General features: G+C 41.2%; 1 protein-coding gene across 3 annotated transcripts in view; it reads right to left on the reverse strand.

The window, feature by feature from the left end:
- Positions 1-11,623, reverse strand: part of CDC16 (cell division cycle 16) — a 36,391-nt gene extending 24,768 nt beyond the window's left edge. For all 3 annotated transcript variants that reach the window (XR_013813872.1, XM_079779101.1, XM_079779102.1), the window contains exons 1-9: positions 11,417-11,623; positions 8,688-8,742; positions 8,492-8,589; positions 7,543-7,581; positions 6,690-6,830; positions 4,848-5,007; positions 3,519-3,610; positions 2,682-2,815; positions 877-956 (exon numbers count right to left, since the gene is read on the reverse strand). Coding sequence is in view for 2 of the 3 variants with exons in the window: in XM_079779101.1 (XP_079635227.1) it covers positions 877-956; positions 2,682-2,815; positions 3,519-3,610; positions 4,848-5,007; positions 6,690-6,830; positions 7,543-7,581; positions 8,492-8,589; positions 8,688-8,742; positions 11,417-11,464 (847 nt within the window). In the remaining variant the exon portion in view is untranslated. The remainder of the gene's footprint in view (positions 1-876; positions 957-2,681; positions 2,816-3,518; positions 3,611-4,847; positions 5,008-6,689; positions 6,831-7,542; positions 7,582-8,491; positions 8,590-8,687; positions 8,743-11,416) is intronic.
- Positions 11,624-13,298: the final 1,675 nt, after the last annotated feature.

Raw genomic sequence — 13,298 nt, forward strand, 5'->3', positions numbered from 1 at the left:
AGGGGTGGATACTATCCCTGTTTTATTCAAACCCTCTCCCCCCACCCCCCAGACACAATTCTTTACCTGGTGCCCAACCTATAAACAAGCACTGAGCACTTGCTGAGTGACTAGAAAATTAGAAGAATGAAACATAGTAAGGCACTTCATGGTCCTTAAGAGATTATTTCAAAGTACCTTACCTATCTTAACAACTCATGTCTCTTACTCCAGGGGCCCATCATGGACCATCTTAAATAGCTACAACCAGTTCGGATGACCAAACTTTCAAGTTTATAATTTCCTCTTGAATAATATGTGAGTCCTTGGAACGTCATGATGGTGTTTCCTACATGCAACCTTGAATTCATTAGACCAGGGCAGCTGGAGCATCTGCATCTCCAACAAGCTGCCAGGAGATATGATGCTGTCGGTCATAGACCACACTTGAAGTGGCAGGGATTTGGAGTTAGAGTGATTGGCTTTTTCTTTCGACAGGACTCATTATTCAGCCTAAAAGATTTAAAGGCGAATACAGTCCAAACACAACTAAATATTTCTAAAATGTTAAGATATGGAAAACCTGAGCAAAAACAATCTTCCTGCTTCCAACTTCTAAAAAGTTATTGACTTTTGCCGTATCAGTTTGCTTAAGAATTTTACAGAAAAAAGGCAGAACTGCCACTGAACACTTAAACCACAAATTACATTTGAGACAGGGAGCAGGAAGCAGGGATAAAGAAATAGAGTGTTCTGTTGAGATAACAGAATAGACCATTGGTTGCTTTGATAAGCATTTCTTCTCCCAGTTGTTACTGTTATTATGTTATAACCTATGACTTCAATTATCCAGTACTTGTGAGATAGAATTTCAAGAGTTAACAGAAAAATTCTTACCATTTGCTTTATTCAGCTCCACAAGTGTCCCTATATGTACAGGTAAACAATTTGCATGGAAAGGATCTTTTTCCATTACCCTGAAAGTTAAAGCAACACATTACTATCCCAGAAACAGCACAATACTCATTATAATTAGTTATGATTAAGTAGTCATTACAGCATTATGTACAATATTGGGGATTATAATAATTTTTTTACTTTCTTAATACATTATCCTATCTAATAAAGAGGTAATATGCAAATTGACCATCACTCCAACATATAAGATGGCCCCCCCATGTGGACACAAGATGGCTGCCACAAGATGGCTGGCAGGGGAGGGCAGCTGTGGGTGATCAGACCAGCAAGGGAGGGCAGTTGGGAGGGACCAGGCCTGCAAGGGAGGGCAGTTGGGGGTGATCAGGCCGGCAGAGGAGGGCAGTTAGGGGCGACCAGGCCTGCAGGGGAGGGCAGCTGTGGGGGACCAGGCTTGCAGGGGAGGGCAATTGGGGGGGGGACCAGGTTTATAGGGGAGGGCAGTTGGGGGCAACCAGGCCAGCAGGCGAGAGCAGTTAGGGGCAACCAGGCTAGCAGGGGAGGGCAGTTAGGAGTGACTGGGCAGGCAGGGGAGGGCAGTTAGGGGCGACCAGGCCTGCAGGGGAGGGCAGTTGGGGGAAACCAGGCCTGCAGGGGAGGGCAGTTTTGGGGAACCAGGCCTGTAGGGGAGGGCAGTTGGGGGGGACCAGGCCTGCAGGGGAGGGCAGTAGGGCGGGACAAGGCCTGCAGAGGAGGGCAGTTGGGGGCGACCAGGTCAGCAGGGGAGAGAAGTTAGGGGCAACCAGGCCTGCAGGGGAGGGCAGTTGGGAGCGACCTGGCCTGCAGGGTAGGGCAGTTGGGGGGGACCAGGCTGGCAGGGGAGGGCAGTTAGGGGTGACCAGGCTGGCAGGGGAGGGCAGTTAGGGGCAATCGGGCTGGCAGGGGAGCAGTTAGGCATCGATCAGGCTGGTAGGGGAGTAGTTAGTGGGTAATCAGGCTGGCAGTCAGAAGAGGTTAAGGGCAATCAGGAAGGCAGGCAGGCGAGCAGTTGCAAGCCAGCAGTCCTGGATTGTGAGAGGGATGTCCGACTGCCCATTTAGCCCTGATCCCACTGGGATCGGGCCAAAAAGGGCAGTCGGACGTACCTTAAGGGGTCCCAGATTGGAGAGGGTGAAGGCTGGACTGAAGTGCATGAATTTCATGCACCCGGCCTCTAGTTAGGTTATAAGTGGAAAGGAAAAGTCCCATTTGGAATGAAAATAAATATCACATACATTTACTTTAAATCAATAGAACTGTAACATTAAATAAGTAGTCCAATTATTTAGAAGGATCAAAAACAATGTGAAATATAAAACAGATACAAGTATTTATCAATTAAAATTTTTGTGAATTTAAGGATTTATGCAACCCTAAAGATCCACTAAAAATGGTATGTGTGATTTAGTAAAGGACAAGTCTGAACTATGTACACTGGAAAACTTGTAAGATGGGTTGGCTAGTCAGTGAGCCTGACTGAACACTAGTACCTCTTGGATTTTATTAGTCTCTAACAAAGAAGAGATTCATAAAACTAGCCAGAATGGTATTTTCAAACTTGCAGACTATCAAAGACTGAAATGAGGGACATGTATACTCCCCAGTTAATGGAATAATCCTCTTTGGTATTCTGCAAAGTAGTAAAGGCAACTTAATTACCATCAATTAGTTCAAGATTACTCAGAAAGCATGCCCCATGCATATCTTAGATGAAATGTTCTTACACAAAAATAAGCAGATATACTTACACAGAAGTAAGCTTGTAGCACATTTTAAAATCACAGTTATAATAATGTCTTTCAGCTAAAGATACTACCACATCCAGATTCTCTTGCAAACCATCTACAGACTCGGGGATGATAGTTTCACTCGGTTTATTATACTGAAACAGAGGAAGGTAAATGTAAATTCAATGAGCTATACCAAGTTAAAAGGCAGATTCAATCTGACCCAAGTGTTTAAAGGATTTACATAAGGACACATGTGAGCCTCTGGAAACATTTTTAACTTCAAGACTCATCAGTAGCCGAAACCGGTTTGGCTCAATGGATAGAGCGTCGGCCTGCGGACTGAAAGGTCCCAGGTTCGATTCCGGTCAAGGGCATGTACCTTGGTTGCGGGCACATCCCCGGTGGGGGATGTGCAGGAGGCAGCTGGTCGATGTTTCTCTCTCATCGATGTTTCTAGCTCTCTATCCCTCTCCCATCCTCTCTGTGGAAAATCAATAAAATATATTTAAAAAAAAAAAAAAAAGACTCATCAGTACTCCTCCCAATGAGCTTAATTTTATCACAGAATTCCACAGAGGAAGTATTTTACAAAGTAGAAGTTCAGGATGCATAAGAAAAAAATCCTCATTTTCATGCAACATCATTCCATTTATCTGATAGTTCAATCTTTTAGTATAAGAAGTCCCTGGGAGGAAGACATATTTTTTGAAGCTTTTTTAAGAAATCTAAATCTATTCTTGCAAATGTGCTAGATTAATAAAAATTTCTAAAAATTTAACTAGTAAAAGAATAGAGGCCAAATTGAATGAAAGAAATAAGATACTCGCATTATGCAAATACTGTGTTTTTACTTACCTTTTTTAATTTGTTCTCAAATAGAAAACGTAGCAATTCCTGTTCTTCAGTACAGAGCTTATTAAGAGGTAGTGATTCAAGGAGTTCTTTTTCTTAAAAACATTGAAAAAAAAATAATGTCATCACAATATTTATGGGGGCGGGGAGAGTCAGCAATGAAAAGTATTCTTCTGTAGTTCTTGGTCTAAATAAGTCACACTCAAAAAAGAAAATAACAAGATCAAAATGTACTAGAGAAAGCTAAGACAGTGGTTCAGGCCCAGGTGACGAGGACTACCTGGAGGGCCATGCTACCACCAGGCCATTTCCCAGCCCCAGCACTACTGCACTTTGCGTGGACAGTTCTCTGTGGTGTTGGCTGTCCTATGCGCCACAGGAGATTCAGCAGGATCTCTGGCCTCTACCTACTAGCAATCAGCAGCAACCTCCCCCCTCCCTCCCCATCCCCAAGTTATGTCAATCAAAAATGTCCCCAGATACTGCTCAATGTCCCCTAGGAGGCAAAATCACCCTGTTTGAGAACCACTGCACTAGGCTAAAATATGTTTGAATCTCATTAATATAAAATCCCCATTTTCTCTCTGTTTCCCTTGCTTATTTATCCACCTCACATCACTGCCGATGCTCTAGGTCAGTGATTTTCAACCTTTTTCATCTCATGGCACATACTACTAAAATTCTGCGGCACACCAAAAAATATATTTTTTTTGCCGATCTGACAATAACAACAAAAAAATAGGTAACTTTTGATTCATTACACCAAATGGCTATTGTGTTTGCTGGCTGTTGTCACTTTCTTATTTGACAATCTAAGGGAGAAGAGGACTAAATAGGTATTACTTTAGAATTTTTCTTGCGGCACACTGGTTGAAAATCGCTGCTCTAGGTCAATGGTTCTTGGCCCTTATTGTGCCTTAGGATCATTTGGAAACCTTAAACCATGCCAGAGCCTCCCCACCAGAGATTCTGATTCAACTGGTCTGGAGCTGGGATCTGTACACTGAGGTTTTTAAAGCTCCTCGGGAATTTAAAATGCAGTCAGGTTGAGAGCCACGTAATCAGATACTGAAATCTTGTTTATATTACCTCAAATCACTTCTCAAAAATATGGTCTCATCACATCACAATCCCTAAGGATTCTGACTGCAACAGGAACTGCCCAGTATTGTATTCTGTAATGCACTTCATATTTGAAGACACTAAGGAAGTTAATAGGTCTATTTAAATCTAAATCTGTACAGAGTCTGCTGTTGACTCACAGATTTCAGGGGGAAAAACACAAAAAGAATATCAATTGTGCTAAACATACAAACACCTGAGTTTCCAAACCTTCTTGGGCTGTCAACATGTGGTGTGACGTCAAAAGATCAAATGCTTCAAAACAATAGACATCGAGCTTCAAAGCTTCTTTATAGCTATAGGTAGCTAGGGTTCGGTTATCTAGAGCGTCATAGATTTTCCCTCGTAAAAGACAAATAGAACTCTTTATCTGTTGGAAAAATATGAGTCACATACTAAGCCAATACTTTTAAACTTAATTTATCAAAAATTTTATATAATCTGAAGGCCCAGGACTTTTTTTTTAATCTAAAAGGATTTTTCCACCCCACTGTCAGACATAGTATAAACAGAAACATGAAGGCAGATAAAACTTCTCTAATTCATCTTCCCTAGGCTCTCCTCACTTCAGCACTTCTTTATAGTGAATATGTCACTCTACTTTTTTCATTACCTGTTTTTCTCAAATAGAGTAAGGATTTCAAGACGGCAAACAGCACACATATACTGAACCAAACTTTAACAGTTTGACAGGTAGGTCTCAATGAAAGGATCTTAATAACTATTAGAAAACTGGCAGCAATGTAACACAGTGGTTAGGAGCATGGCTTTCTGGAACTGAACAGACCTGAGTTCAAATTCCAGTTCTGACACTTAGTGACCTTGGACAAGTGATGTGACTGCTCTTGGCCTCAGTTTCCTTTTCTCATCTAAATTACAGGGCTCTGTGAAGAGCAGAGGTGATAGTCTCTGTAGAGCTAGCACATGGTAAGGTGCTTACACAGTAGTTACCTCACTATCATCATTAACAATAGAATGTAAAAATCTGATTGATGTTCCAGACTCTGAATCTCAAGAAACACATAACTGAGCTTAAAGGCTAAAACTGGTACAGGGCCGAAGAATATTCATTATAAAATCAAAATTTAAAAAACACTGGAGTACCTTATGAGAGAATCTTAGACCTATGCAGTATCCAATAAGTTATTTTTAAAAAAGTGCTTTAATAATACATTACAAATAAATCATGTATTTCTTAGCAGATAAGTTAATGGATAAGAAGTCCAAATATAATAATACCAAGCTCCCTCACAAATGCATTTCTTAGCAGAAAAATGAATGTGCACTTCTTAATACATAAAATATACAAACAGTACAAAAGAGAGAGAAACACCTAAAAATGTACAGTATTACTACATTTTTGAGGTGACTTACAAGTTCCTTATTAACAGTTATAAAAAATAACTGGAAAATGGGGGAAGTGATGGGTAACGGCTACACAGTCAGGATTTCTTTCTGAAGTAACAATGTTCTACAGTTGCTGTGGTGAGGGTTGTACAGCTCTGTGAATATACTAAAAGCCAAGCAACTGTACATTTTAAATGAATGAATTGCATGGCATGTGGATTATTTATCAAGAAAGCTGTTAATAAAAAAAAAAGGAGTAACAGTCCAGATTAGTAATCTGAATGTAGATGTCATCTATATTATATAATCTCTGCCAGCAAGGAATTTGCAATTTCATACAGATAGAAAGTATACCACCCCCTAGAAAGAAACAACCTATGGTAATCAAAGTTTCGTGGGAGTAGGTACAAACACTGTTAGAACTCAGTAAGGGTAAAGACTATGCCACCTGTGGGGAGTAGTTTAAGGCATCAAACAGAAGGAAGATCTCAAATCAGCCTAGTTCAGATTCAAGCATCTGAGAATATAATTATCGCTTCCAACTGATGGCTCAAAAATGTCTCAAAATCGTTTTGAATTTCGGTGGGCAAATTAAGTAGGCAACCAACATATTTTAACACGGTTATACTCAAGTAAAATAAAATAATTTATGCTTGCTAATTCTTACTGATGTTACTGAAGCATGCTTATTATAGTATTACTTACTGAGGACTGTGACATTTCCCAGTCATTGGGGGTGTCTTTCAAGCCACTTTCATCCTTTAAATACTTCTCAAATAATCGTTTGTTGATAGGCTCCTCCATATCAAGAATATCGAGAGCCTGCTGATGCTCTTTCGCAGCATACTATGTAGAAAACAGAAATACCGTTCGTCAGCCATGACTTCAAACACTAGATTTAGACACAAATACTGCAGATTTCATGGATTTTTTTTTAGGAAGAGACTATGGGAGAAAAACATCAATTGCTGCCTCTTCTATGTGCCCCGACCAGGATGGAACCTGCAAATTAGGTATGTGCCCTGAATGGGAATCAAACCCACAACCTTTTAGTGTATGGAATGACACTCCAACCATCTGAACCACCTGACCAGGGCAATACTATAGATTTTAAAAGGTTAATGAATAATATACCCATTCATTACTTAAATTGAAAAGTGTCTAGCCCAACCAGTGTGCTCAGTAGTTGAGAGTCGACCCATGAACTAGGAGGTCACAGTTCGATTCCTGGTCAGTGCACACGCCTGCGTTTCGGGCAAGAGGCAGCCAATCAATGATTCTCTCTCATCATTGATGTTTCTATCTCTCTCTCCCTCTTCCATCCTCTCTGAAATCAATAAAAACATATTTAAAAAAAAATTTAATGTCTAAAGTGGAATTTTTTCATGCATGTGGAGAATAATATTTTATAGCAAACAATATTAAAGAAAAGAACATTTCCTCACAAAATACTAATCTGCCAAACTCCATCATTAGAATTCTTACACATATGTGAGATGCATAACATTCACATAATTAAACTTTTACCAAATAAAAAGAAAACTGAGAGGATACTTACATGGCATCTAGCTGCAAGGTAGCGGCAAGATTCATACAACTAGAAAAGAAATTAATCTATTAAAATAGTGGTCAAGGTACTGTGCATCTTCACTCTAAAAGAAAACTATGAGGATGAAATAAAGCTAGTTTCATAATTTCTTTTACTCTTGTAGAGAAAAAAAATCCAGTCTTTTTTAACCCACACCCAACATAAACCTACTGTTTACTAGGTACCGAGATTCAAAGTAAGGGCCTGCCCTCCAGGAGGTTACAGCAGGGGAGACATAAACACAGCACAGTTTCTTTCACAACAGAAAGAGGGCATAAAAAGTACTTGCCACCTGAAGAAGAAAAGAAAACATCTGCAGGGGAGAAGGTAAGTGAGGAGTTACTCAGCATTCTAGGCAATGAGTCTGAATAATCGCCACTAGTACAAGGTAGTACCAGTATTCAGCACGTGTTACATGTACTGATGGTGGTAGGCAGTTAGAAGTAGACTGGTGAGAAATCATAAAGGAGTCTATTAATGCGTCCGATTTTATCATGTAGGAAATGGGAAATCACTGAACGATATCGTCAATGGCACCATCAGATCTGTGTTTCAGGAAGACCACCCCTGTGAGAGTTTAAAAAATTAACTGGAGACAGGGAAAGTGGGGAGTGGGAAAGATGTTACTGGAGAAGAGAGACAAGAGACAAAAACAACAAACCAGACAAATTAAAGGCCTGACACTTATGAGTGGTAACAAGGTAGAAAGGACTACCCATAATTTCAGAGCTATTTTAGAAAACAGAATTTTCAAAACTTGGTGACTAGAGGTGGGAAGGAAAAACAAAGTGACTGAGATTAGGAATAGCAAAATTAAATCCTTTTAAATAATTTTCACATAAAACAAACACCTACGATACTAATTTAAGGATAGTCTTAAAAAGCTTTGAAAAGCTTTAACATTCATACAATCACTTACTTTATCTAGTTTTCGTGACCGAAGTGCATGAGCTGCTCGATGATACTGTGCGGTCAGGTAAAGACACTGAGCCAACCAATAAATGTCCTGGGGTTCCTCTGGAGGGAAAAATTACTTAATTGGTCAGAGGTACAAGGAAAAATAGAAAGATTTTTAAAGACAGAGAAATTTTAAAAAATTAGGATTTGTCACTTACCATGAGAGAGTGAAGCTACTTTATCTGCCCAAAATAGAGCACTTTGATACTGTTGCTGTATAAGAAAAAAGCAATAATTTCCCTGTTATTTCAACTTTTAAACAACTATCTAATATTATTAGAATGCGGTATTTTTTTACATGTAGTAGGAGTCTATCAATTATATCTTTATCTTATATCTCAGCTAGGTAAGTTTCAGTTCAATGATATAATAAAAAATTATTGTAAGATCATTATATATACAGTTCAACAAGGCAGTTTTTTAAAATAAACTTATACACTGCAAAAATGTATCAGCAGGTACTAGCATAAAAACAGAGATATAGATCAATGGGCTAGAATAGAGAGCCCAGAAATAAATCCTCACTTATATGGTCAATTCATCTATGACAAAGGAGGCAAGGATATACAATGGGGTAAAGATGGTCTCTTTAATAAGTGGTACTAGGAAAAATGAAGACACATGCAAAAAAAAAAAAAAAGAAAAAAAAAGAGAGATGTTGGACCACACACAAAAATAAACTCAAAATAGATTAAAGACCTAAATTTAAGACCTAAAACCTAAAACTTCTAGAAGAAAATATAGGCAGTAAACTCTGACATCACTCTTAGCAATATCTTTTTAGATATATCTTGGGTAAGGGCAACAAAAGGAAAAATAAACAAAATTCAACTATATCAAAATAGTTTTTGCAGTGAAGGAAACCATCAACAAAACAAAAAGACGACCTACTGAATGGGAAAAAGTATTCACAAGTGATACATCTAATAAGGTGTTAATATCCAAAATAATCTAAGGAACTCATACAACTTAACACCCAAAACACAAACAATCTAATTTAAAAAGTGGGCAGAAAACTTGAATAAACATTTCTCCAAAAAGGACATACAGATGCCCAATAGACATGAAAAGATGCTTAATATCACTAATCATCAGGGAAATGCAAATAAAAATAAAAATGAGATATCACCTCACACCTGTCGGAATGGATATCATCAATAAATCAATATATAAGTGCTGGTGAGAATGTGGATAAGAAGGGAACCCTTGTACACTGTTGGTGGGATTACAAATTGGTGCAGCCACTATGAAAAACTGTATGGAGTTTCCTTAAAAAATGAAAAACAGAACTACCCTATGACCCAGCAATTCTGCTTCTGGCCAAGCCCTGGGTATTTATCCAAAGAAAACCAAAACACTAATTCAAAAAGTTACATGCACCCCTATGGTCATTTCAGGATACTCACAACAGCCAAGATATGGAAGTAACCTCGTGTACATCATCAGTAGATGAGAGCACAAAGAAGATATGGTGAGTGTGGGGGGGAGAGGGGGGGTGTCCCCCCAAAATTTGCAACAACATGTATGGACCTAGAGGGTTAAGTGAAATAAGTCAGACAGAGAAAGGCAAATATGGTATGATTTACTAATAAATGGAATCTAAAAAACAAAAAACAAAAGCAGAACCTTAGATATACAGAACAAGCTGATAGTTGTCAAAGGAGGGGGCTAAGGGGATGGAAAAGAATAGTTTTAAAAACAGAAAAAAATTATGAGCAGGTATCTAAAATAGTAGGAAATTTAAGTGATTATTTTGCAGTATCTAGTCATTAGCAATAGTTCTCAAATTTTCTACAATCCTTGCCTCAGTCCTCCTGGATTCAAATTAGGAACTCAGTTGCCCAAGTGGGAGGAGGAATGCTAATAGATGGTTACAAATCTGCTCAATGTTAAGTGCCCCAAAGGTGGCAAGCAGGCCTGTCTCATTTCTCACAGCATCCCCAGCGCCAAAGAAAAGTGCTCAGGAAGCATGTGTTCAACTGACTTACGGTAAACCAAAATAGAGCCCTCCAAAGTACTGCGAACACTTGGCAGCATCATTTCACAACCAATCCTGAACATCTCACATTGAACATGCTTTTCTCTCCCTTGGTTTCCAATTTATTGGGAGAGCACACATTTTACTAAAACTTAAGTGACATCCTAGATTAAACTGATGCTACTGATTCTTTCTCAGAACACTGCTTGCTGTTCACTGGAGGGCCGTGCAGGGAACACAGATGTAGTTTACAGTGCTGATTTTGAGGCAACAGGCTTATTTGTATCTTTATTCGCTTAAATTCGGCCAAATAAGAATGACAACTTCGCCAAAACCGGTTTGGCTCAATGGATAGAGCGTCGGTCGGCGGACTGAAGGGTCCCAGGTTCGATTCCGGTCAAGGGCATGTACATTGGTTGCGGGCACATCCCTGGTAGGGGGTGTGCAGGAGGCAGCTGGTCGATGATTCTCTCTCATCGATGTTTCTAGCTCTCTATCCCTCTCCCTTCCTCTCTGTAAAAAAATCAATAAAATATATTTTTTAAAAAAAAGAATGACAACTTCTCACAAATTTTCTATTAGCTAGCTAAATTCAAAGGCCACCCTGCAACTTCCCTCCTAAAAATAATTCTTCAATTTCCACTCAACCTAAGTCTGCATTGAGCACCTACTGTGTGCCCAGGAGTTAGGCCGGCAGCAGACAGGACCTCAGGTGCCTGTAAGGCTCACCCTGAGTTTAGGGGGCTTTCATTTTCAGTGTTCCTCGTCCTCTCGGCTGCAGAGACGGCCCAGGCCCGGCCGGGCCCTGCACCACCAAACCCCAAACCGCAGTTCCCCCGGAGGAAAAGGGCAGTGGCGGGCTCCCCTCACGACTCCCGCGGCCCGCGCTCCCCGAGTCGGTCCGCCCACCTGGTCCAGGTACTGCCGAACACGCTTCCGCAGCCGCTCCAGGTTCATGGCCGCGCTGCGGGGAGTCCGGACGAGCGCCCTCCACCGCGCACCTTCCTTCCCGCTGCCCGCGGAGCAGACCCGGATCCCAGCCCCGAGCTGCGAGTGCCCTAATCCCGGCTGAACTGACAGACTCCGCGCTGCAGCCGCCGAGCTTCTTCCGCTCCGGGCCAGGCCTCTCCCCGGAAGTCCTCCGCAAATGTGTTCCCTCCGGCGCCAGAAACTGGCGTCGCGCTGTTTGGTTCCGAGGCGCTCTCTTAGCCGTGGGTGGCCGGGATTTGTGGGAGACCTGGGTGCCTTTTCTCTGCGACAGGAGTGCCCTAGCACGAGCAGCCCGTGTACGTGTCCCTGCATCGTTCACTCAGTAACTCGTTATCGGTGGGGCGCGGGCACCCAGGGTCCAGGCCTGGGTTTGAGTTCAGCCCCGTTTCACTGGTGTTGGGTAAGTTCCTTGGTTCCAAATGGGCTGCGTTTTTTCTCACGTGGAAAATTAACGATACCCACCTCAGAGACCGGTTGTGAGGGTTAAATAAGCAGGCACACCAAGTCCTGGCACTTGATGTATTTAAACTTTTACTATTGTCGTCACATCCAAGTGTCTCTTTCAGATTGTCTTTTGGCAAACAAACCCAAAAGGTAAAGGACACTGTGATCAAAAACAATAAACACTAAAAAAAACAAAAACCTTGATCTAGTCAAACTTTGAATCCATACATTGGAATATTATGCAGCAATAAAAATGAATTAAGTGTTGACACATGCAGAATGCTTAGTGAAAGAAGCCTGTCACAAACGGCCACATATTGTATGATTCCACTGACAAAGATTCTCTCATCCACTAAACCTTACTCAAGCTCCCTTATCAGGAAAAAGGCTACACACATTATCAACTAGGCCTGACTTTTGGACTTGCATGTGCTTTTATGTGTCATCCAATTTTACTAAGAATTCTGTCAGTTTAGCCAGAATCCCCCTCCCATTCATCAACAAATTCCTCACCCCTTTCCATTCCCCAGGTGATGTCTGATCACCCTGGCCTGCCTTCAGCAAGAATTCTGTTAGATCAGTTTAGACAGAATCTGAGAGCAAATGCTGGGAGAGAATGTGAGAAGAGGAACATAAATAGAATTTCCTCCATTAGTCAAACCACCCCTGAGCTTGTAAACATTTGGCAGAGTTCTAATTTTGTTTCCTAATCTTCAATTGCTATCTAAAATGGGTCTCACCAGGCCCGGCCTTGCATGGCTCAGTGGTTGAGCATTGACCTATGGGCCAGGAGGTCACGGTTCGATTCCCAGTCACGGCACATGCCCAGGTTGCGGGCTCCATCCCCAGGGTGGGGTGTGCAGGAGGCAGCTGACCCATGATTCTCTCTCATCATTGATGTTTCTCTCTCCCTTTCCCTTTCTCTCTCTGAAATCAATAAAAATATATATTTTTTAAAATGGGTCTCACCAGGCTCATGTCAAGGTGTGGACAGGGCTATTTTCCTTCAAGCGGCTCCAATGGAGAATACAGTTCTTCGCCTTTTTCAGCTTCTAGAGGCCATCAGCATTCATTCGTGGCTTCTTCCTCCAACTTCATTGCCAACAGAGTAGCATCTTCAAATCTCTCTCTGACTCTGAGCCTCCCTCCTGCCTCTCTCTTTCACTTACAAGGACCTTGTGATTACAGTGCACTCCTCCAAATAACCCAGAATGATTGCCTCATTTAAAATCCTTAATCACACCTGCAAAGTCCCTTTTGCTATTTGAGGTAACATATTCACAAGTTCAGGAACTAGACGTGGGCACCTTGGGGGCTGTTACTCTGCCCACCACATTACCTAACCACCCAAAGGCAT

Source organism: Cnephaeus nilssonii (genome assembly GCF_951640355.1).
Source record: "Cnephaeus nilssonii genome assembly, chromosome: 8".
NCBI classification, from domain to species: Eukaryota; Metazoa; Chordata; class Mammalia; order Chiroptera; family Vespertilionidae; genus Cnephaeus; species Cnephaeus nilssonii.